General features: G+C 37.5%; 1 protein-coding gene across 4 annotated transcripts; it reads right to left on the reverse strand.

Annotated features, from left to right (window-relative positions):
• Positions 1-670: 670 nt before the first annotated feature.
• LOC124159307 (myb-like protein V) lies at positions 671-26,263 on the reverse strand. Of its 4 annotated transcripts, XM_046535039.1 has the most exons (7): positions 26,180-26,213; positions 25,064-25,127; positions 18,712-18,873; positions 16,565-16,718; positions 12,644-12,995; positions 11,009-11,471; positions 671-5,949 (listed from the first exon to the last, which is right to left on the reverse strand). In XM_046535039.1, exons 3-7 carry the CDS (start codon positions 18,783-18,785, stop codon positions 5,394-5,396), a joined length of 1,599 nt encoding a protein of 532 aa, XP_046390995.1. In that variant the 5' UTR covers positions 18,786-18,873; positions 25,064-25,127; positions 26,180-26,213; the 3' UTR covers positions 671-5,393. The 4 variants fall into 4 exon arrangements, with proteins under 4 accessions (XP_046390995.1, XP_046390996.1, XP_046390998.1 ...); XM_046535040.1 differs by lacking the exon at positions 25,064-25,127 and having other exon boundaries at positions 26,180-26,263; XM_046535042.1 differs by lacking the exons at positions 25,064-25,127; positions 26,180-26,213 and adding an exon at positions 26,097-26,116.
• Positions 26,264-26,293: the final 30 nt, after the last annotated feature.

The raw sequence follows: 26,293 nt of genomic DNA on the forward strand, positions 1-26,293 counted from the left end.
AGGAAGAACATATCCCCAAGTTACAGATTGAGACCAAATGAATTTTAAAAGATCATGTTACAATGATAAGCTTGAGGATAATGGGATAAATAAATACATAACAAGTTGGTTGTGAGGACATAGCTATTATCAGGGATGAGATAGAGGAGCTGCAAAGAACCTACCTTACGACTGCATTACTTCAAGAATCGAGACAGGAAAGGTAGCTTCTTGAAACACCAGAGACCAAGCCTATTTTTGAAAGCTTCTATGGTCTCAGGAAGACCAAAAATAAAAGATCTCTCTCCTACAAATAAATAGCACCCACACTTCTTAATGTGGAGAACCTACAGAAAAGCAGCAGTGTTGTCACAAAGAAATGACAACACTGGTGCGTAATTTGAAATTATTAGTTGGCATATTAGAAGATGCTCATGTGTAAAAATGAATTTAATAACATTTGAATACGCAGATGTACAAGTTGACTTTGGAAAAAACATCAACCCCAAACCACGCAAAGAATTATGTACTTGAAATTTAAAAAAATTAGGCTACAAATTCATGCTGCCAGTCACAACATCAAAACTTTGCAGACTGCTGTAAATATTTTGATCTTATTTACACAAATTGCAAGTAAATAATTACCTTAGGAGAGTGCAAGCATCAAGCGCTTAAAAAGAAGACAAGTTACTCATTTTGAGAACAGAGAGTTTATTGAATACTATGTTATTGTTATATTATTAATATTTGATAAATCATTTCTTCAAACAGGCTACCATTCAAATGGGTAACCTTGTACTACAAACACAGACAAGACAGAAAGACATGAACGGGAGTCTCAGGTCCCATAAGGACGTTGATCGCCCGCTTCCACACAAATGCACACACACAATAATGGCAGTGTTTGGAGATTTGATTCACAAAGGCATGGAAATATCACTTGCCATGTTGAAAAGTTTAAAAACAGTCATTAATACTGGTCTTCTTTTACACTTTAGTACCCAAACTATCTCTGGATCTGAATTTCTCCTTACTCTGCCACAAGGTCGCATTTTCAGAAAATTTTTCATTTTAAACATATAACACACACTCAAATTGCATCCTGATCTCCCAATCACACAGCAGAGCCATTGGCCAAAGCTCAGGAATGCTTTCACACTATTTGCCACCTGACCGAAAAATCACACAAAATTTGAAAAAGAAAGAAGCAAATCCCATTTAATCGAGGGTTTGCCTCAAATTTCATTCCTTTCTTCAGTAAGAAAACAAAAACAATTAAAATTTGTAGAACATTGTGTTCATTGAATAACATTTCATGCACCACATAAGAATGGGGCTCCTTTGCACCAACAAAACAATGCACCATTATCAAGTGGATACACATCACCCCAGGACAGTTATACAAATATTTCATTCTTGGACAAATTTCAATAAATAAATTTCCTTACACATCCATCGCAAATTCATCACTGTCAATTTATACCATTTCTTCGAATAAACCACAAAATTAATCAATAATAAGAAAAATTATCAATTTCATCATTCAAGAGGTTGATTGCACAACCAAATTTGATAAAAAGAAAAAGCAATACATCTCAGCATCACACACCATCCAATTTTTGAGCATTCTTCTCACAATCAATATTTATCCCTGCATATCCATTTTTCAGGCATTCAACAACATCTTAAAATAAAAAAGTTCAGCCCTCAAAATATTCGAGACATTTTCAACCCAAAGGAACCTCTTTAACAACAACCGCACATTAATTCAATGGAAGTTACCCAATCATTGACGATTTACTATGGAAGGAAAGGGGAGTGTCATTTTTGAGTGTCTTGCTACAGGGGCTCAAATTGACTTTTGCTATTCACTTACTTTATGTTCAGTTTAAAACATTGGGTGAAGAAACCTGAGATCATGTGGCTGAGCACACACTGGTGGGCCTCAGAAAGGGAGAGGACCAATGTGACCTGAGTGTGCGTATAAGAATGCGAGAGAATGGACATCAAAGACTAATGAACAATTGCTCACACACACAGCAGCCACCCAATTATTTTTTAAATGAGAAACTCAGTGTAGTTACATATTTGTAGAACCAATAGCACAGATGCAACAGTAACTGTATACTCATAAAATCATTAGCAAATTGAACAGAATTGTGATACTGAAAATGATATTACCGGGGATTTACACCCCCTAGAGGAGGCTGGCAAAGAGAACACCAGTGATAAACAAAACTCAAACCCCTTATCAGATGTTTAATGCTGAAAAGTGAATACTGAAGGCTAATATAGCAATTGTATAGCAGAAAAGTCAAAGGTACAAAATGTAAAATTTAATAACAAGGTTTTGTCAGTTATGGTTGAGCCTTTTATGTCTGTAATACTGGAATGTTCTTAAATAAAATACACCAATATTCTAAAAAAACACAGTATGAGAGAAAATATCTATAATAATTTTTTTTGAGACTTAGAACATTCACTCATCACCCGCATTTTCAACACACTCACTAAATACCACAAAAAGAATGCGACGATGTCCAATGTCAATTATCCTATGCACACAATACCAGAGGGCAACTCAAATAGTAAAAAAGCTGCACATATTAGGTCAATTTTTCATCTCTTGAGATCACAATGAACCGAGGAAGGAGCTGAGAGGTAGGAGAGACTTTAGCTCTATCAATTAGAGTAAAAATCATATAAGGTCACAAATGAGGCACTCTTCCCTAAAGAATGGAATAAACCATTCCTTGAAGCAATCCTCCTAGCTGAACAAGCAATAGAAAATCACATAAGTGTCATCTCTTCCTCCCTCACACACACACGCACACACACATGAGTTATTACTTTATATCAAGTATTACATGTAGCATTGCACTCGGACCAACACAGTGAAATAAAAAGAGTAAAATAATACCCAAAGGAGTCTATTCATAGCTGTACAGTATCATGGAGTTGAATGTGCAGTTATTTATCAAAGATGATGGAAATGAAGAGATTCAAGAAGTAACAATGAGATACAGGCAAAGCAGCGATAAAAAAGATATAGCCTCATAAAGAAGATGACTGTGTCAAATGCAACTGCTCCTGTCTGAGAAATATTATTTAAAAAGTTCATCATGAAATGATAAAAATTATAATTTTACCAGTCAGTATCAAGAGTACACTCATTTACAAGAATGAACAGTTTTACAATCAAGGTACTTCATCTGAGACTAGATTGACAATCATAGAAATATTTCTAAGCGGTGACAACAAAATGACAGTCCTTAATAGTTAATCTCATTGGAAGTAATAAATTATCTTTTACACACAATGATGTTTCCAGGAGAAATAAGTACAAAGGAATCAAAATAGAGATTAGCTAAAGGTGGACGGAGAAAAGGTGGAGAAAACAGATGGGAAAAGAAAATGAAACATCATCTTGGACATGTAAACTCAAAAAAATTGCACTCATTTCTTTCTTAAAAAGGTCCTTTTAACGTCATTGCATAAAATCACTAATATACGCCACTTACAAATAAAGAACTCTGAAGGAATCAATTTTCTTAAAATTTTAATATTATAATTATTGCTAATATTCTGCCCTTTGCACAGGCACTAGAGCTTATAAAATGTGGTGAAAAAAGCACATGAAAAAGGGTAAAAGAAACGGAATTCCAGGACATTATCAGTGTCCAGCTAACATGTGCTTCAGGTAAATACACAGCAACTACGATAAAAAGTGAAGAAAAAAGTGATGACACTTTTTAACACAATATTCAGCAGTCTGGAATTAACTATAAAAATTAGGCAGCAATTAACACCTCCTAATTATTGTGAAGATCTCGTCATATAATGCCCACAAATCAGTCAAGATGACTGCAGAACATTGTCCTTATATGACGATGAATTTGCACAGGGGTTTTCCTTGAGAGCTCACTGCAGCCGAAGTCAACCCTTCATTCATTCATATGTGCTTTCCATTTGGCTCTTACGACAAAGGATGAGTAAAGTCCTCACAACCATGAGATATGGGAAGATTAAGGCTATTTTCATTGAGACAACAATACTACTTTAAAAAGTTTCCAGCTAACTAGTTAAAATTAATGACATATCTTCATTCATTTAAAAAGAAATTAACTCCAATAATGCTATGAGCAACACATAAAAATTGTACTAATTTTCGGCTTGATAAAAGTAAATTGTGCAGGATACACCAATGAAGTTAATTTCAAACCATGAAAGCCATTCTGTCATATCCAACATTCATCTGAGTAAAAAAACTATGAAGAATAAAAAAAGCCGATCTTAGATCCAGACACTCAATACATGCAGTAAGAGAGAGCAACTGTAGGGGCCTAAGGTCCTCCAAGGGTAATAAAATGACTTTCACACACAATTTCACCATGTAGCTGCTGACTCACCCAGACTAGAAAACTGGACTCAACTTCCAATACATTTAAAATCATAACTATGCCACACCAGGATCATAGCAATTTGTTCAGGCAATCAATTACACTTTACATTTCATAAGCCACATTTTCCTTATGTGCCACAGAGGATGCCACATAATGGCGCTTGGTAATAACTGATTCATTATGGCAAGAATTTTTGTAACCATCCTCTCCTAAATACCTTAAGGACTTTGTATTCTCAACACCTTAGCCTGCCATGAACCTGCAAACAACTAACCCAGTTCAGGTGATATGGTTATGGTGAGGTGGGATCAACAACAATCATCTACTCACTTTAATAGGGATGTGAGTGATGACATCACTAACTGACTTTACATCAGAAGAGGAAGAGTTATTGCTGCCTGTAATTCCTCAGTTTCCTAAGGAGACAAATATCAGCCAACAACAGTAACTTGTGAGCTGCACCATCTCCTATTCTAACAGGACAGGCAACTGAGGAGATACAGACTTACTTCACGAAAAGAAATTCGTGTTATCCCTCTTAAAAAATGCAGCCAAATTTCTTTAAAATGCAAACAATTACAATAGTGATTAGATCACTAAGTCACAAATAATTTCAAAGTGGAGATTCAATACAATCCTTCACCTGGATTTCTATAAAATCAATTGCAATATATTTTGGACCCGATGGTGATCAAGAGGGCTTACACTGCCCCATCCTACCCTTAATATTCACTACTATTTCACTCCAACATTATAGGAAGGTAAAGAAACAGAGTGCTATTAGATATGTGGATGGATGGCAAAACTCCCATTGGCAGTTGGCAGTGAGTATGATGGTCCAACACAAAAAAGTACATGGATTCAGGTTCTGGAAGAAGAATGGCGCGAATGATTCGATAATAAATTACAAATAACTAATGGGGATGTGGGGAGGAGATAGGAATGGGATTTGTTGGCATAGGGACATGGGGAGAACAAATTAGGATACAACAGTACAATAGGGGGCTAACGTTAATCATTGCTAGGAGCAATGCCATCTCCAGGAGGTGGCCTGCTCTTTGGGATGTAATTGGATGCAGGGGCCACGCTGATAGCAGGTTGGTATGGAACTCCTCCTAAATCTGCTCCCACAACACCCCTAGAACTGACCTCTCCAGCAGAGACTATAACTCCAGCAGATGGCCGCCGGTTGGCATTTAAACCCGCCCCATCGGCACCAGGATTAGATGACTCATCATAACCCGAATCAGAAGAGGAATCACTAAATGATTTGGTGGACTGCTTGTTCCCACTGCTACTGGCTGGGCCTTGCAGTCCACCACTCTGGGAGGATGACGAAGCAGGTGGGATTGCACCAGATGGAGAATTAGGGGGGTATGGAGCTGGAGGGGGTGACTGTAGTGGTGGTGAATCAGCAGGGGGTACTGCAACAGGGGCAGACTGCACACTAGCTGAGCTCTGCATGATCAAGGGCTTACGGCAACCAATGCATGGCTTCAAGAATCTTGGATCAACAATCACCTCCTGATTTGGGCCCTTAAATATGATCCCACAGCATACCTCCTCCCTGAAAAAAGAAACATTTTAAATTAAAACTAGCAATTCATCACAGTATCTCTAATTTAATATATAAAATTACTGTCTCAAAGTTTTTGTTGCCCAACTCCACCAAAACAGCTTGACCGATTCATACAAATTTTGTGTGTATATTCAGTTGGTCTGAGAATGGGACATTTTCATAAGAAATTCATGTAAGTTCGTTATTAATGCCTGCAGACCTTTTTTTTTTTTTTGCATTTTTAAATTAGTGATAATCAGTGGCGGATCCAGGATAGGGACAAGGGTGGGGGGAGGCTTAGTGAGGTTAAAAATTCCAGCAGTAGTGGCGGTTGGTAAAAATTAGCATTCTATCTAGTGTAAATCGGATGCCCAAGGGGGGCTATAGCCCCCTCTCAATAGATCTGCCCCCAGGTGATAATGGTCACATAGAGAAACATGTATCATTGAAAAGAAAAATAAATACACATTTACATTCTTGCATTCAAATTTCGTTTCCCACGTAATTAATGGTGAATTTTGAAAAGAAACATTGATAAAAATGCTATGATTGTGGAGTTTATGGCTTACTGGACCCTTGACGACCATCAGTATTATTTGTTTTTTCACATCTCTAAGAAATGTCAAGAAATTAATCATTTGTTATAGCAGTTAAAAAGTTCAATAAGCTTTTTCTCACTCACTACAGTTATGGGCCTACGTATTATTCCACAAATCCTTATTATTCTGACAGATGTGCTAATTGAATTCAAATGGGTTCAACTTCCAATTAGATTGGCAATGACAATCAATAAGACTCGAGGCCAAGTGATGTCTGTTTTTGGGTCAGATTTAGCCACACCATATTTTTCACGTAGACAATTTTATGTGGCATGTTATCCCGTGGGTAAACCATCCACTTTGTGTTGGCTAAAGATATCTAAAACTACTAAAGCTACACTAAAAATATCGTACACTCCATTGTACTAAGAGATTTATAATGCTTCTTTTTTTACTAGTCATAATTTGTGATAGAGATGTAATTTGAAATCTTATATTAAGATAATAAAAGTAGAATGAATTTAAAAAATGTATGTTCTTGTTTTGTTATTTTTATAGGTCACTTCGCTCGCAGCGCGCCATTCCTCTTTCAATATACCACATCCACACACACATAAAGTTAGTTATTTTTATTTGACTACCAAAATGTTCACTAGAAAAAATTTAACTAGTAAATAATATTTTAAGTTCTAACGTAGATTCTTATTGATTAGAGCAATGGAGAAATATTCTCCTCTAGGGTTTCTGAGACAATGAAATCCACCTTACCCAATGATTTAGAGTTCTTTTTATGGAAGCAGCATCTATTGGCAGTTTCTGAAAATCTTTATCTTTTGTGTACAATAATAGACAGTTTAGGGATCATCACGATAAAAGTGAAAAGAAAATGATTGAAAATTCCATAAACAAATGCAACATATAGATAGAATATAAAAGCATTGGATGATGAAATTGATCCAAAATTAATCAAATATTATGTAAAATGTGATGATACAGAATGCAAGAGGCACTAAAAGCTATGCAAATTTAGCAGATACAAAATGCAAACCTTCTCTAGCTCATGAATTGCATAATATATTTCAACCACGCTTCACAATAGCAGTGCTATGTTAGCAGGTACCACACAAGAATTTATAAAGAAAATAATACTTATGTACTGTTCTCCAAAGGGAAAGATTTCAAACCTACTAAGTTTTATTTCCAAATGTTTCTCCAGGTGAAGGGAATTTGAAATTATTTAGTAAGCTGAAAAAAAGCCATAGAAATTTTAAGTCACGTAAGAATAATGAACACGTGGGAACAAGCTGCAATTAATGGATTCTAATTACAGCAGACTCCTGATTATCCGGCTGCGGTTTATCTGGGTTGCAGGTTATCCGTGCACGAGTGTAGTTTCCGATGTGGCGCACTGGTTTTGAAGCTTTCATGCAAACCACTTTTCTAAACCCGTGACCTCACAGCCACGGGTGCATGTTTTCAGAAATCAAGTATTACATATAGCAGTAGGAATAGGAGTACAATTACGTTATCACCTCGAAAAAGATTGCAGTCAGGAAGAGAAAGCTCTCAACGTTTCTGGAAAGCAATCTAAAATATAAAATGTAAGTAATAATAGATTGTTCGATTTATGCAAATTATTGAAATTACAAGACATTAAGGTAAAGTTTGGATTGCCCGTGTTTTCTGATTATTCGTGCCGACAATCTGATCATTACCCCGGATAATAAGGAGTGAACTGTATTTGATGAAGGAAACTAGCCTATTAGGAAATATGAACTACTTGAGGAACAAAAAGGCTTAATCATCGATTGGTTCATTTTTCTCAGTACGATTACTAGAGGTACTACCTATTACCCCGGTGAAAAATTGCTACTCATCAAAAATCAAAATGAAGATCCTAACCTACCCACACACAAGTACTAAGATCACAAAAATGAGGAAGACAGCAGCATTGAATCCATCGGTCATGAAAAAGTAGCACCTCATGCTCAATTGAAGTCATAAAATTTAACTCTCAGAATACAGTCTCACAAACTTCATTAGATATGATATGTTGACATAGCTATTCACATTAGTTTTTCGAAGGGCATCTATGGGATACCACAGAAAGTAGTCACTAAAAACAAGCCAATCTTAGACCGTATAAGCACGCACCCCTATTTTGAGGCTCGAAGCTAAAGAAAAAAAATTGTGGCAATTTTTATCCCATCGTGCAGTGTTGCAGACGTATGTCTGGACTTTCGACAGGTATCGAAATTTCCTCTTTCAATGCGTATTGAAAGAAGAAATTTTGATAACTGCGACGGTAACAGCGGCATTTTTTTTAGCTAAATTCACACAATTTGTATGGCGCTCTGAGGTAAGTTATATGTATTCACTTGTAGCCTTAACCTTATGAAGCTTGCTAGGCATGGTCGGATCGGATAACTCACATCCAAATATCCACGGATAATGCCCTTCACCTTATGCTCCGGATCCAAATTAGTCGAAGAAATTGAATCTGAATCAGAAATTTTAAATCAATGCTTTCGTGAATTTCCCATAAGAGGGAGTAGAAGGAGTTCTGATCCTCTCTTTGCATACGCCGTTACTCTACGATGCTTGTCTTACTCACGAACAATTTTGTTTTAAAGCTCATGGGAGCATTGCAATAGAATTGCAGCCATGGAAAATTTTCAGGCAAAACACGACAGGCACATAGCATGAACCTTCCCAAGAAATTGGACAACAATCGGGGGAATCACAGCGTCGTAGGTTAATAACCACATCGTAGATTTCATGGAACCACACTCGGCCCTCCATCAGCCAATCAATGGAAATGTGTTTAATCCCTACCCCATCTCACCAACTGACCTTTTCGGGTCTACAGGTTCAATTCTTCTAGTTTCTGGAGGCCAAATGCTAGGTGAGTCACCAACTGAGCTTGAAGATATCTCGATAGCTTTCAGCAATTGTATGACATGCACGAGGTTCTAAATAGAATGAGACCTAACGCTGCCCTTCTAGGTACATCTGTGGGCGACGTACATCTGACAGCATTTAAGTTTTTTAAGCTCTAATTGATTGACACAAAGATTTATAGTTAAAACAAGGCTACTAAAATTCAACATAGTCCAAACAGAACAATTTCAGAAGAAACAAACGTAGCATAAGCGCATTCAAACAAGACGAGACAGACTGGAAACTTCAGGCAACACAAACTACGTATATCACATTGCTGCACCTTCGCCCCTTCACTTTGAATGCAACGACGTCACAAGCAAGATTGGACGTGTTCTTCCCTAGCTCCTTCACTCATAGCCTCGTTTCATGAAATGTGGAGGGAGCACACTCCTTCCCCTCGGCCTTTCCTTCAGCGCTCTTCACTCATAAGCATTTCCGATTTCTTCTATCCATCATTTAGTCCAACAACAACACACTCGTTTGAATTTTTTAATCAGCAGGTTTTGACAACAATATAATTTTCAGTTGCAATAATCCTCATATTAGCATCTGAAGATGATTTCTTAAAAATCAGGTCCTCAGCATAATGGAAATTACTCGGCAAGATAGATGTTGACTATTGACCAGGTATTGCCTTCAACACTACGCTTTTCTCTAAGTTTGATATGGAATTACAATTTGCAGTATAAAGGCCGTGGGATGCCCACTCGTAGAAGTAAATTTAGCGCGCCCTTCGGAGCAAAAAACCCAGCGCTATCTTTTCCATGTTCACCTCTGAGGTACCGACGTGACGGTGTGATGCTTACAAGAAAAGCAAACAGGAGCATTTTAAAAATATGTCACTAAGGGAGAAACTCCCCTGCCTGCCGCTTGTTTTTGACCTAGGGTTTCAGAAGACTGACTCACGCTGAAAACCAAGGCCACTCAGTCCCCCTTAGACTTGCGACCGGTGAAGGGGAGGGTGGTAGATAAGAAGCTTGTGTAAGAGGCGCACACCCATTTTCGGCTGCAATTTCTGGGAAAAAAGGTGTGCCTCTTACACGCGCTTATACGGTACTTCAAAATTAACTTTTCAAAATAAAAAAAGGTATTCTACAATTTTTGAGGCTGCAAATTGAAAAAAAAATCTTTCTTTGACAAAGGACTAAAATCATTCATTAACATTTACAATGAATACTAAAGCAGGGAAACAATAGCAATTTTAGTTTTTCCAACTACTAATGAAAATAAGTACGATTATTTTACATGGAGCATTATCCATAATATTGTAAAACTAACTAGTTGTGCTTTCTTTAAAATTGTGTTTGCACAGCAGTTATTATTACAGACAACACACAAAATAATGCAGGTTGCTAGCAAGAAAGGGCCAATAGCATCATCTAACACTAAACTTTGACAAATTTTAAGTGAAAGTGGTGATGGTTTGCTTTATTGAGGTCAAGGAAAACACATTTGTAAACAAAATGAGACAAGATGGTAAAGCCTTGATAGTGAATATCTCAACATAGATGCATGCCCCTTTACGAAAATTTCAATCTACTATCAAAGTCCATTTAAAATAACGAAAACAAAAAAATGACAGCTACCTTTTCCAGAATGTCATATCCAGAAAGCTGCTTATCTGAGGTGATACGGACACTTGGCTCCTCCTCGATGGATTACACTTTCTCTCCCCAGTTTGTCTCTGAACTGGAGATCTTGACCGGTTCCGGCTGGATCTCTGGTGGTGTAGGGCAACAGGGAACCCTCGCTGGTTGCGTTTTCGCCGAGTTATCTCCTCATATAACTCTTCCTCTTCATCTTCTTCCTCCTCCTCTTCTTCCTCCTCATATTCCTCAGGATCTTCCTCTTCCTCCTCCTCGTCATGACGACTCATCAGACTATGCCTCACTACTGACCTTCCTTGGATCCTAGTCTGTTGCTGTTTGGGGCTACCACCTGCTCTAAGTTTTGGCTTGATGCGGTGGTTCTTCCTTCTTGTGTCTACCATGCCATTCAAATCACTTGGGCTGGGACTTGGGCTATGATCATATAAAAAATCTTCTTCTCCTGAAAAGCATCAGTTAAGTAGAATAAACATTAATACAAAGACAGAGATACATAAACATTACAATGAATTGCCTACCTTATTTGAGGGCATATAAGACTTTTTTCCCTAAATTTGGTCTGAAAAAAGTTACCTGCATCTTATAGGTGAAGGACACAGGTTAACTTTCAATACTGAATGCTATTTTTAGCCCGGATAAAGGTCTAGACACATGTAACTTTTTCAACATTTGCCATAATTATTTTATCAGGTTTAACTAAATTTTTCCCAACAAAAATACAGCTCAAAAGAGGGAACTGGGATGGTTTCTTTCCAACACCGCACCATTCCCATCAAAAAGTAAACGAAACTAGTAGCGCTTGCTCTAACCTCTTTTGTTTCTGCCTTGCTTTGCCCGCCTATGTTTCTGCTTTGTTTATTTGACTTTTAAGAAACACGAGAACTAAAAGAATTGCGTTTTTTATTGTTTCTGCTTTATTTGGTATTATGTTCGATTGCTAGCCATTCTTTCATTTATTCATTATTGAAACTTACATATCATGTTCAAAATAGCTTGCCGTTTGTTAATTTTCCTAAATAAAAATATGTTTGGTAATTGCATTCAATGATTGTTTATTTGACTTTTACGACACGTGAGAACTAAAAGAAACCACATTTTAAATTGTTTTGGTACCACGCTGTCCCGCAGACTAATTAAACTTTTTTTCCTTGTGTGTGACCTTAATAAGGGAGCGTCTTATATGCAATCAAATACGGTATTTAATGCAACCTCACGTAATGTAGTCGGAGGACTCTGATGCTACATTTTCTGGGCAAGTGTTGGTGGACTTTCATGTGACATTCAAGGCTACAACTTCTACTTAGTTCACAGGTTAAATTGGACCAGTAACAAGGAATTCATGTAGATAATTTTAAATAAAAATAAAAACCTTCTTAGTCATAAATTAAGAACACTACAAGACAATTAATACATTTCTTGGGATCAACAATAAAAAATCACACTCGCCAATGAATTCAACAACCTACATGACAATGAGGAAAAGCATTTTGAGGCAATCTCATCTCCCATAAGAAAAAGAAATTTTCACATTACTTCCATTAAGAACTTCTAAGATCATGCATAATTTGCAATAGTAAGATATAATGAACCCAATTAAAAATTTCAACCACTCACCTCCAATATCACTCAAAGCACCAGGACTTGAATCACGGATCCCTCGATAATGATTGCGCTGGCGATCAAATGCTGAGCCATTCCCACCTGCCAAGGTTGCTTTGCAAATGGAGCTGCTCCCACCAGAATTTCTTTGGCTATGGGATTTCATGTACATATGCTTTTTCTTGGATTTATCATTCCCCATTGATAAGGATGAATGATTGACCAAATTGCTGCTGCCACCATTTACTTTTGCGCTTAGAGACGATGCCACTGGTATTGCCTCTGCCTTCAACTTGGGCTTCTTTTTGTTCTTTGACTTAAACTTAGTTAAGGACTTCGTCCCAGGACCTGCTCGGGCGTCTACAACCTAGGTCAAGAGAGAGTCAATTAGATTCCAAAACTTAATAATGCATTTTTCTATTAGTAACTGAAATATTAGGAATAAAATAGTCTAAATCAGGGGCTATTGCACCCTTGGGAAAAATATCACAGAACTACCACTGCTGATAGCTCCTGATTATTTAAATGATTCTAAGTATGAAGTCTCCTTAAAGGCTGATTTATAGAAAAAATGAGCAACAATTAACCACGGTGATAATTTATTGTGAGTTTCCTCTCCCATAACTCAATGGCTAGCTTCATAGATAAAATTAGCACATTAATGCAAAAATTAGCCTAAAGTTGCATACATTTTGAATTAGTGTGAAATATTTGGAGTGCAGAACTCTTTTTTGGAGTCACGTTACCCTGGTACTCTCAAATCTACTGTACTTTTCCAATGGATTTATAGCGTTAATAACAACAAAGTTAGTAAACACAAGGTACTTAGACTTTACATTCAGATGTCCTTCATTTTCAACACTAAAATTTTGCATAAAAATTGCTTACTTATAGAACATAACGAAGAATTCATTTCAGAAGTAAAAAAAAATAGTAGTATGCAACAAAATATATCATTGCAAAAACCAATGGCAATATAACGACTTTGCAATTGATGCCTGCAGTGATGATGATCGTGAATGAGTGGGAGGGTCAGGCTTAATAGCCGAGGAGTGGCCCTAAGGTCTCCCTATGCTGGGTCTCAGGTCAGGCCCTGAAAGCACCAGACAAATGCTACCTCAGTGGTCAGTTCCCTTCCCTTGCATCGGCTAGGACTGAAGTCCGGTCATTTACATTGAAAAATCCACGACAGCTATACCTAATGTCACATATTCTGTGTATGAAAATGCCCACGGACTCCACCCGACGTCCAGCACGAAAGGTTTAATGCACTTTTGTGCAGTATTTTGTTTACTTAAACCGTGAATCATGGAAGAAGGCATCTTAGGATAAAAAACAACATGGATATATATTGAATGATGAAACTTTTGATTGGGTGGCATTTTTACAGATTTTGATCACCAATATCACGGCTCATGCATCATGAAGGTACATAAAATTTCATAGAAGTTATTGTCTTACTCCACTCTAAGAGCCTGCCATGATTCACTGAATTCAGGGAGGTACACTGTTGCAAGAAATCACACAACAATGCCATACAAATAAAAATCATTACCTGTTTCAATGTGCTGGTACCTTATGAACCAGAAGGACAGAACCTAAATTCCCAGAAATACTATAATACAGAAGACTCATGTTATTAAGAAGTTCAAGGGACTGGAAAACTGGAGATTTGTAATAACTTTGTCATATGAATGTTTCAACATTCATTTAACAATGTTATATGAATGTTTGAAAAAAAAACTCAGTCAAAATTTCTAGTCTCTTCAATATCTGGTGCTTATAGTCAAGCTGCAGAATAGCTTCATAACCACATGTATAAATCACGGGATTAAAGAATGCGAAAATATATAACAACAAGAGGAACATACATTTGGTTTTATCAATAGAAGAATGCGGAATGACGCAATCAAGAGTTGATATCTTCCCGAATACTATGTCCTCGGTATATGAAAAAGATGCATTCCAAGACCTTGTTTGTAAGTTGATAAACCTATGCAAGACATTGAAACGTGCTGCTAAACTGCAGAATGCAACACTGCATTACAATTGTGCGTTAACTCACAATTGTGATGAGCTAATCTAGCTGCACGTGCGTCGCAGCTGGAGCCAAAAAATTAACTATCCTTGGGAAGAAAGAATGGGCGAAAAATGCAGAATAGTTCCTGACTTACGACAGATTAAATGATACTTTGTTCAGATTATGCCCAAAGTGTAAGTTCCTCGATGCCATATCGTATCGCATCGGCCAACTCCAAAGGCGCCAAATTAGAAATTTTGGGCACACATGAAGTCTTAGAATGCTCATAAGATTGTAAGAAAGAGAATCAATTAATTTATGTCCAATTTACTAGCGGTAATGAGTGGGTCACCAAGATTCCACATAAATGAAGCTTATTATATGATGTTGCATGCATACTGAAGTATCTCCTCCTGAACAAAGGATCATAATTGACGCTCTTGGGCACAGTAAGTGTGGAGAACTTAAACGCAGCACGATGATTTTAATGTTTCGTCTTGTACATCCTCCTAAATGATGTTACGATTTCGTGGAACTTTGCAATAAAGTTCTTTATTTAACCGCCGGGACCAGGATTCATAATGAAGTTTCTTTTCCTATAGATTGGATTGGCCTTTTCATCGAGACGAAAGATTTGCTTCGTAATGACGACATTTGCATTAATGAGTCTACTGTAATGGTGTTGGAATTAGTAACTTAACATATGGCATATCCTTTTGTTAGGCTAAGTGCAAGTAATTTACGAGAGCTGTCTAGAAAGTAAGTTTGTCATGGAGCAGCAGCGGGCAAGACCAGTGCCACTATCTTGGTGTCCGAGTGTTCCTACATTCCGTACGCAGCCAGCTGGGGAATGTTATAAGCAATATATAAGCAATTTTGCCATACGTACTCTGTCATACTGTGGAGTGTAAAAAGCACTGCAATTGAAAATCCCACCCGCTGTCCAGTGCGAGCTGTTATATTGTTTTGTTGGTGAAAAATCACAAACCAATTTAAATTTATCGCCAGATTTTTGCTGTGATTGGTCAAGGAATATTCACTCATAAATTTGACATACACGACAAAAAACAAACATTGGGGAAAACTAAGCAAGAAAGTTTTTTTTCTCCAAGACAACGCTGGTCCACCCATGGCCAATCGAACCCACGAGCACTTGGATGCTTTTCCATGGGAAGTTTTCAAAAACCTGTCATACAGCCCGGATTTGGCGCCAAGAGACAACAGGAACTACCACCTGTTCCCTGCAATTAAGATTTTGCTGTAGATTATTTAAGAAAATTACGCAATGATATGACACTGATGCTGAACTGCATGATGGTATACCTAAACCAGTGGTTGAACTTACAGACGGCAGATTTCTACGGTGTTGATATTGAAATGTTTGATCCACGTCATGATAAATACTTTAATTCAAATGTCAATTATGCTTAAAAATTGCCAAAGAGTTCCTACTTCAAAATGCAGATGATAAAAACTGTTTATCTTTTATTTCAAAACATCTGTTACTTTCTGGACAGCCCTCATACATACCAATGCATGCTATTTATCTAAGGATCAAGTTAGAATTATTACTCAAAAGCCACAATTTCTAAAATGTTTTTCCTCCAGTCTCATCTCCAGCTACGGCAAACCAATTCATACGTTAACATTAACATCAAGAATTGCTCCCATTATTTCTGGTCACTCTTAGTACTTACATCAAAGCCATCTGAGATTGATTAATCCAACAGAAATTCAGTTTTTCAACGAAAAAATGTAATATCCTCCAATTCTTACATAATGCTAATGTGATGATACAAATGCATAGGGAATCTTATTATGTACCACAGAAATCATCTGTAATGCCTACCCATAATTATGATTTTAAAATTCCATTTTTCTTTAATACATTACAAGAAAATAAATGCTAAACTTACATGCTTCCAATTTCTTTCACTTCCAGCTGGCAGTTTCTTCCATCTTTTCACCAACAGTACACATGCATTACAAATCTCTCCTGTGCGCCGTTCATGCAGCTTAAAACACTCAACAAAATCTTCTTCATACTTTTTACTGTCAGTGAAACGGGAACTGAAAAAGAGACAGTAACTTCAAGATATTTCAACAGAACAAATTGAACCTAACAGATATACACTGTGAAACTTATTTGAAGCTGATTCCACAAGGCTATGCTCCTGAGGGTGGGTACACAAGCCTTTGAGACTCTTTCACCATGGACTTTAGAAGGGATTGGGATGTTTGTATGAAATAAGGGAACATAAGTCTCATTTTCACGAGCAAATCAAATATCCCAGGGTAAGAATGGGTTTCAAAGGGTTGGATCTTTGCACCATTATTATGGGCCAGTACCACCAACCAGTAGCAGATCCAGGACATGGACAAGGGGGGGCTACTAAGTTGAAGTTATCTCCCAGCAGTGGTGGGGATCCGAACAAAATTATCATTTTTCTAGTGTAAATTAGAACCCCAAAGAATAGCATTTTTCCGGAAAAGGAAGATACTAATAACCTTAAATTTTCCTAATTTCAGTCAAGAAATTTAGGTGGAGGGAGTTTGTAATTGCACAAAGGCTACGTTGAAAAAGATACCATTCATGAAGTATGTTAAATCCAATAAACTTACTTCAAATGCAAGTAAAGAAAGACTTTGCCACTTCCTTAATTCAGCACATAAGTCAGCTGGAATCGCCTGTCTATATTCTTTTGAGATGGTGCAATTTTGCACAGGGCTAACTATAGGCTAGACAGGAAGTCCGCCGTGCTTATCCACCACTACACCTTTCTCAGATAAATTTGTATATAAATATATATACAAATGTAAAAATATTTCTTTGAAAATAGCTGAGTGAAGGTATTTCCAAGTGAAACCTGAAACTCACCCTTGAAGCCTCTCAAGAGGACCCTAACTCCTCAGATTAATATCCTCCAACACAAATAATGAATAGCAAAAACGGCAATGAATATTTTGGGTGAGAATTCTTGCTTATTAGTGACAGTCAAAGATGTTCACTGCCCCCCTCAATTTTTTTCAGACTTTCCAGTCCTTAAAAATACACAAAAATTTCCAGACTTCAAAGGTTTGCAGGAACTCTGTTGCACTCATTTGAATATCCTTAACCCAGCATTCCACAATAGGCAGCACACACACTTGGGCAATATTGCTTCGATAGATTCCGAGAAAAATTACATGCAAGATGTAAATGCCTCTCACTGATGTTATAAATACAACAAAGTATAATGGATACACCACCTTTCACTTTCCCCTAGCATGGAGTATGTAAGCTGATTAAAGGGTATGTCATGAACGCATCCAAGATAGGAAATTAATACACAAGAATTGCCATGAGAAAAAATTCCCCTGGACCAGGAATCGAACCACGGACTTTTGGCTTTCCGGGCCACTGCGCAGACCACTACGCTATCCAGGTTCTTTAATTCCCATGGCAATTATACCGAGGCTCATGGTGCTAGGTGTTAGGAAATTAATGCTCAGATGCTAAATGGGAGCTTTCATTAAAAATAATTGTTGCTAATTAAAACAGCTTTCAAGTAAAAGAACTAAATGAGTCATATACAACCAATTTATCATCAGTTGCTTAATAATAATGTCTTTTACGATGGTATTTAGTTTGATTTAACTGAGGCCGCTTATCACAGTTCCAGGGATGTCATCTATACCACATAGTAAGCAATTCGGTGGTAAATGAACTATAAATATTCTTATCAACATTTTGCTATGTTTTAAGAATGATCATTAGCATTTTAAGTATTGCATCAAAATCACATTATCAATAATAACTTTATTAAGGTAGCTATTAATGACTACTCTTCGAATTTGAGTACATATCATAGATGGAACCCTTGAAACAGTCTCACTCCAAACAAAATATACATCAATGTGAGAGGAATATTTTATAATAACATCTTAAAACAATGCTTTCATTTGAAAAACCACAGTTAATACGAAATGCAATCCAAATCACATTATATATAGACTAGAGAATCATACACACTACAATTCAAATTTAAAATGTTTATCACTAAAAGAGGTCATAGTACTTTACCTGCTGGATTTCGCTCGGCATATACAGCAGCCGGTGGAAGAACGATAAACTTTCGGCTTGTGGAAACTAAACATTTTGTCCCGTTCAACAGCCTTTGGCTTAAGTACAGGATTTCACTCTCCAATCCAATCTTCAGCTTTTCACTTTCAGCACTGCCCTGCCCTGCGAGTAATACATAATATCATTTTTAATCATATAATGTTACCAGTTCTGGAGACCTAAAAATAGTAAATGCGTAAAAACAACAATTTTGAATTGAAATAAAAAACACAACTGACATGTCATATAAGGCACTTCACGCCGAAGATAAACACTGACATTCATTAGATATTAAGAAGCTTTAATGCGATGAAACGGGCAGGGCTACAAATACAACCTTATAACTGCTAATCGAGTCAGAAAATTTGATTTATAATCGATAAAAACTTAACTATTAATTGCAACCTTAGCGTACGTAATGTCCAACGACGACACTTGAAAAATGATTAAGTTGTTCATATAATGCAAAACGATGAGTCCAACACAAAATTTGAACGAATCGGTAGTTGGCTGTGACAACGAATCATACGAGTCACTCTAAATGAATTTCAGATAGTATCATCTAAACTAAAGGGTACACGAGAATTAACGCTCGCGGAGCAGGTTAAAATATTACCTTGTAACAATGATACGTCATAAGAATACGCAATAATATTTGATTAAAAACTATGTCTACTTTAAACCGGCAGCCATTGCTCCCATCCCTAGCGCGGGACGTTTTCGATGGTTTCCGACGGCGGGATATTCAGACGCTGTGTGTGGAGGATGCGGCGTTGCCATATTTCCCGACTTGGGATTCATTGACCCAGCCCTCCCTCACCCACACAAGCAAACCAAGGAGCACAGACAGGGAGCGCAGGTCCGACACAACGGCCTTGGTGCGAGCCGAGGCCGTCAGCCGCCGTGTACGGGTGGATGCTGAGATGGCGCAGGTAGGACCAAGTCGGGAAAAAATATAATGGCAAGAGAAATTTGCACTTGATACACCCTCGGCTGCTAACACTAATCAAAATCCAGCAGAGTCACCAACGAAAAGGCAATGACCAATTGGGAATGGTACAGTTTCATTCCTTGAGAGAGACTACCCCTACATTCTAACAATAAGTGTGATTAGATGCTAAGGCTTTCAATATTCAAGACAGCTGGTGCACTAGCGATAATAACGAATTCTAATCGCTGAGGAAATATGACGCTATGACCTGAACTCAATAACAGAAGGGAAGGAGGTCATTAATATGAGGTACTAATAGTAACTATCCGTAATCGCTATCTTAAAAAAATTGGCAAAATATCTCCACAGAGTCTCGAAACATAAGATACTACGGACTTCGAAAAAGTATTGCCAAATATTGAATTTAACGCGGTAGAAATTAAATTCTGTATCTACAATTCTACAATTTGAAATAACTTAGGGAGCTGACTTAAACAATAGCGATAAAAAATCTTACCAGACAATGTTTTTAAGCTTCAGATGGAGAAAAGCCGTCAATGACTTATAAGATAAAGCAAACCTTGATTAAAAGACAGAGTTCGTAATACGACGCAAGTGAAATAGACGGAACTGTTGCTTTGATTTATCTTGTCGTTCAAATCAATGTTAGTAAGAAAAAGCGAAAACCATTCTCCACAGATGGAACAGTGGAATATGCACCCATTATTTAGCTTTCCGGTGAGGGGAGCATTATTTCTCATTGTGAAAGTAAACACTATTTTTCAAAACACCCAGGACTGGCCAAAATGCTGGGATAAGCATGAACTTTTAAACAACCAGAAAGTGTCTGATAGAGAATTACACTGACGTAGATATATATTTTAGAAATTCCAGGTGAGGATTGGCTTTATCTAAAATTCGCAAACAGTGAACTAGACAAAAAACCACGATTCCAGTAGTAAGACCCCAGTGGCGCCGACTCCATGGGGCCTAAGCCCCCTCAAAAATTCGTCATGGGTGTGAGGAAAAAATGTGTCAGGTTTGCCGTTTTTTCTCGCATTGTCAAGATATCGAGATTCGAGATCTATGTTGATCATATGACTCTTCTTAAATGCTTAAAAAACTTAAAACTTACTACTTATAAAATTTCCCGGGGCAAGATCCCCGGTTTGGGCCCCCTCAATATTTTTTGCTAGTCGGCATCCCTGTACGACCCCCGTTACCACAGGTATATGGATAGGATTAATTTAGGTAGAGGTCTAAAAATATTTCTAACGATTCATTGACAGCAGCTGTGGGTGCATGAGTTTATCATGAATACTCAGAAACAAACGGGCCCAAAATCTCTTTATGAAATTGCAGAAACATATACCGAGGAAGGCCCTTCATGCAAGTCATTCACAGGTTATCATGGAATAGGTTAAGTCATTCAGGCCTCCATTAATCTGATAATAACCACAGAGGAGCAGATGCTGCAACCGTTAGTCCAAACATCACAAAAACAACACAAAAGAGGAAGAATAAGCCCAAGGGAAAACCGCAGAGAAGTAGCGACGATAATCACCGAAAAACTAGTTACAGCGAGGGTTACCCAAATTGAGCAATACGGAGACCCTTTCACCATGAATTGTAGTCTTCACATTAGGGCCCTCTCACAATGCAGGAGTCACTGGTTGCTCAAACGACAGTTCCTCCCTATTTGGAGGAAAGGGGTTTTCGGATTATACCACGTCGAAATGCAACGTAGACCTATTTCCAACAACGCACTTCGAATTAGGGAAAAAGTTTTTTATAGTTGAAACTAGTATACACGGGAAATATGACTAAATTTTCTCACATTTGCGACTTTGATTAAATTTAGTCGCATTCAAAATAAAAGATTTATAAACAGAGGCATTGCCACTGCCATCAAATGTTGGGACAGGGTGAGAAATAACAAGAGTGATGGCTGTTCAGTTTGACTCTGATCAATATCTACACGATGACCAGTGAAATAAATAAGTTATAGGACAATTGTATTCATGGATTGATTAAGAGACACCTAAGCAAAACCGAAATAATAACTTGAAAGTAAAGGAAAAGGACTTTCCAAACCTAAAAACCAGACGGGTGTTGAAATTTTCGACTACCTTCGAAAACCACAACCGATCAGGGCCTAAAAAATAACATTTACCACTTGCAATTGAAACACATTTTTACAACTTTGCGTACGTTCATAAACGAGATAACGAAATAAGATTGCATGAACTTATGAACATGTATACGATGAATTATATTAAATTCCTTATTCCACCTATATTTCAACACCTAAATAAAAAATCAATACTTCAAAATAAATTTTAAAAAGCATCGCCATCGGCGTTCACGGAGGTTTCTAGCGGCAAGGACATAGCAGACACGTAGTTCCTATAAGTGTCACTAGAGCTCCATCGTCTGCTGCACGAGATCCTGAGATTCTGGCACATAACATTTTCCATACATACGTTAGTTGCTAAGTGCTCGAATAAATGCACCGCACAAACATAGCTTTCTTATGCCAACGGTACTACGAATGGATAAGACATTCGAAGACGAAAAGCCAGAATCTCGGACATCCAATTCAGTGGGCCACAATCAAACACTTGCATGAAGTGCTTCAGAAACGAGAGCGTCCGAGACTACCCGAGACGCACCGAACACTTCTGATCTTCAGCCGGCAGCTGTGACAGAAGAGTCGATCAGCTGACTCCAGCAAGCATCCCAAAATGCAGCCATGTTCTCAACCGGGATGATAGGATTTGTTTCAGCATCTAACCACAAATTATAAGTATTCATGCGGTTCATGAAAACCTTCACAAACTGTCATTATGGACTGCGATAAAACAGACGAAAAAACCCGAAGAACGAATAGGTGCATTATTTCCGAAAAAAGAAAAAAAAATCGATTTTTTAATGTCTCCTTGATAGAATATCTGAAAGATACAACTCATTGAAATGTAAAGGTGCTGCATATTTGCACATTTTCACCCCGCCGGTGATTCGTCGACCACAGATCATTTTGAAATGGGAAAGTGGGTCAATGCCTAATGTTATCGGTGCCAAACAGTAAGGATATACAAGTTATGTTTCGTTAACTACGAAAAACAAAACAACCTACTGTCATTTTAAGGATTGGACACTAAATATTGTCTGAATTTACTTTTTGCGCGCACAATCCACTTTAAAACTTCCACTTTGCGTTAAATTAGGTAAGCTCGTAGCTAAACCCAGGAACTACCGGAGACTCGCATGATTTAGCCACACATGATTTTTCTTTACGAATGTAGGTGTATGGAAGAATGTCTCTTTCCACCAATTCTCGCGCGAAAGCAATGTTATCTTTTGCAGCTACTTGCAGCTTTCTCCCCAAGGCACATTCTCTTTTCATTTATGTAATACTGTAGTAAAATGAAAAGTCTTCCTTCCAGGACGCCATTATAATATTTACTACATTAAACCATCTGTAAATCTGAATATCAATTATGAATGCCGATCGATGTTCATTCCACAATAATTGATGCATATTGATGAATATGACCTGGGAAAAGATCCTCTCCTTTCAACCTATCAAAAGATACGTTTCTCCTCTCTTGCTGAAAAGGCACAATCACTAACTTAGTAACTTATTTAACGTGTTAATAAAGATGTAAAAATTCAAGATGCTGCCAAAGAAGCTCCACCTTGCACACCTACCTGTCTTCCACCAGCAAAGGGCAGTTAGAAAACAGATGACTCGAGAGAAAAGAGGACTCAGAAATATAAATCTCCGAGAAAACTTCCAATAAGGGAAAAGAATAGTTTTAGATTATCGATAATCAATCAATAAGAAATTATTTTCCCTTCTCAGGCGAATCAAAACATAAAGACCCTGCGCTTAGGCACAAATAGAAGAAGCCATCAAGCGGCCCATCAAAATGAGTGCAACTACGAGTATTACATTACTTCCCAATTATTCAATCCCCTCGAAAGGGAAAAAATAACATTTAACTGCATGACCATTGTAAATCAATGGCAATTGGCGCAAAAGATGCTGCCACTTAACCTGACATCCAGTAACAAGAACTGCTGTTCGCTACATGACATTCTCGACCCATTGTTCCATTTGATCGATTATTACTGATTTTACAAATATACAATTTAGCCTCAGATGATAAAAGCTGGGAATCAGTCTCGAAATAGTGCGGCCAATTGAGCTGGTCATCACTATTTCACCCTATGATTTGAGATTCCTGTCACTCCCAAAAACTCATTATCACGAGAATTAGATTTTCTAGAGGTCCGAAAAGCGTAAAGTGGGCAATTTTTATTGGGCAATTTTTGGTAATTTTCGAAGGATTCTCAACACCTGTGCATACATAGCGATGGTCAATGACGAAATTTTCCAAGCCCGCTAACTGCAAACTGGTCTCTAAGTAATACGGAAAATCACACATCTACTGCAATATACGAATTTGCATTGAGGGCTAAAACTACTTCAAAGAAATTACACAACTATTTCGACCGAGTGAAATGAAAACCACAGCATGGATTAACTTACTCGTGAAGCAAAAGCATTCTTAATAATTGCCATTGAAAGAGTCTGAAAATTTCATCAAATTTAACAGACAGCATAACAGAAATGTTAAAAATTCACAAAATCTAAGGTTCTCAATGAAGGAATAAGAGTAGCACGGACTACGGCATTGGGTTATACGATCCAGACGATGTATACACGAAGGCCGTCGTCTAGGAAAAATCATGACCTACTTAGGGCACTTATTTCAGAGCAGACATTGGAAGACGCTTGGAAGTTTAGAAGCTCTACACGGAAATGACATTAACTTATGAATTGAAAATTGCCACTACTAAAAATTAGGAGTTTCTCGGTGCATTACTTCAACTGAATGCGAATCATTCACCATAGTTATAGGAGTGGGAGAAACTAGATGTGCCTATATGCTTTCGTATGGTGACATACGAAAGCATATAGGTGGAGGTAACGTCTTACTTCGGTGTGACGGGGTACAAACAAGCAAATTATACTCCACTGCGTACTTTAAGAAAAGTACGGAGGATAAGAAAGAAACAAGAGGCTGTAATCACAAAATGATTTTCCCGCGCTAGAGATTACGAAACCGCCAACGATGAAAAGTATACTCGATGAATAGGTGCCGATTCGAAAGCTAACTCGAAAAATAAACAAAAAAAATTGTAGGATGTTCAAATATATTCTATCTGAGATATCCTGAATTGTACTAATATCACGGGCGGGCATTAGGCTGAAGACGCCGCGTCACTATAAGGCAAGAGTCACGACAACCACCACCTTTAACTCTGCTTTATGCGACACACAGCTAATTAGAAAAACAGGGACCTTTCACTTACCCACATACTAGGGTTTCACATACTTCATTGGTCCCACAGGCAAGGCATGGGGTCCATGGGACACCTTACCCACCACAAGATAAGAGCAACAGTTAGGAAATTTAAAATGAGAAGAGCATAGACTTTAAAACAAAATACAAATAAACGAAGCTAACATATTGTAGCTCTAAGTCTGTGAAAGCATAATAGATGCTACAACACAAATACTCTCGGAGGACATAAGGCTTAAACAAATACAACTCGATCAAAGCAAATTTTAGATTAGTTACAAACAGCGGAGCAATAACATATCAACGACCTAAAATTGTCAATGCTTCACCCATTACTACAAAGGATATTAAATCCATGGCAAGACAAAACAGTCGAGAGAACAGATTGAAAAAATACGGTCCCAGTCATGATTTAAATTCAAGTTGGCATAAAAAATATATAAAAATCCAAGATTAATAACCGTCACTCATGTTATTTGACCACATAGGCAAGTGAAACTGCTTTTAAACAGTTATGTTACACCGAATTTCACATCAAAATACTTCTCACATAAGACTGAACGACCGCATGTATTCGTGATTTCGGATTAACGGTTGGCATATAGTTTCAAAATGTTAAGTAAAATCTTTAATGACAATTGATTATTTAAAATAAAACAAAAAACATGAACGCAATCAGGCCAATTGTCTCATTGCACATCAAAGAGCTAACACTACAAAAGGCACACCGGGACAACGATCTCGATGTGAGGAACGGTCTGTTTAAAATGGACGTTCTGAGTTATTACCACAATGCATCCTCAATAAAGAAGAAATGAATGGAAACTGTAAAAGAAACCTGTGTTTAACTATAACTAGTCGGAGGTAAATAAAATGAACAGCAATTCCTGGTAACATAAAAGAATGCCAAAGCAAAGAATTTGAATTCAATTTCACAAAACGCGAAATGGACATCAGCTACAGACGCCGACAGTATTACTCGAAACATCAACATAATAATAAGGAATTAAACGTGACATTAACTAAGAGACAACTAAAACTACCGGATATATAAGTATGATAAACGGTTTCACACAACATAAAACGATATACTGTTACAATCTATATAAAAATTCAGCAGTCTTACCTTCTCACATCAATGACTGCCAGTTTCCAGATAACCCACTGCGCATTCTTGCGCGCACGCTTCATCAAATTCTCTCTTAATTTTTGTGCGTTTAATTTTATTTATCGAGATTAA

Source organism: Ischnura elegans, chromosome 5 (assembly GCF_921293095.1).
Source record: "Ischnura elegans chromosome 5, ioIscEleg1.1, whole genome shotgun sequence".
In the NCBI taxonomy this organism is placed as follows: domain Eukaryota; kingdom Metazoa; phylum Arthropoda; class Insecta; order Odonata; family Coenagrionidae; genus Ischnura; species Ischnura elegans.

Bases quoted from the DNA above. Each gene is read 5' to 3' on its own strand.
- LOC124159307 (XM_046535040.1), bottom strand. From the start codon at position 18,785: ATGTTTAGTTTCCACAAGCCGAAAGTTTATCGTTCTTCCACCGGCTGC. The intron at 12,996-16,564 runs GTAAGTTTAGCA...CTCTTGACCTAG, and splicing joins GTGAAAGAAATTGGAAGCAT to GTTGTAGACGCCCGAGCAGG. The intron at 5,950-11,008 runs GTAGCTGTCATT...TTCTTTTTTCAG, and splicing joins GATATGACATTCTGGAAAAG to GGAGGAGGTATGCTGTGGGA.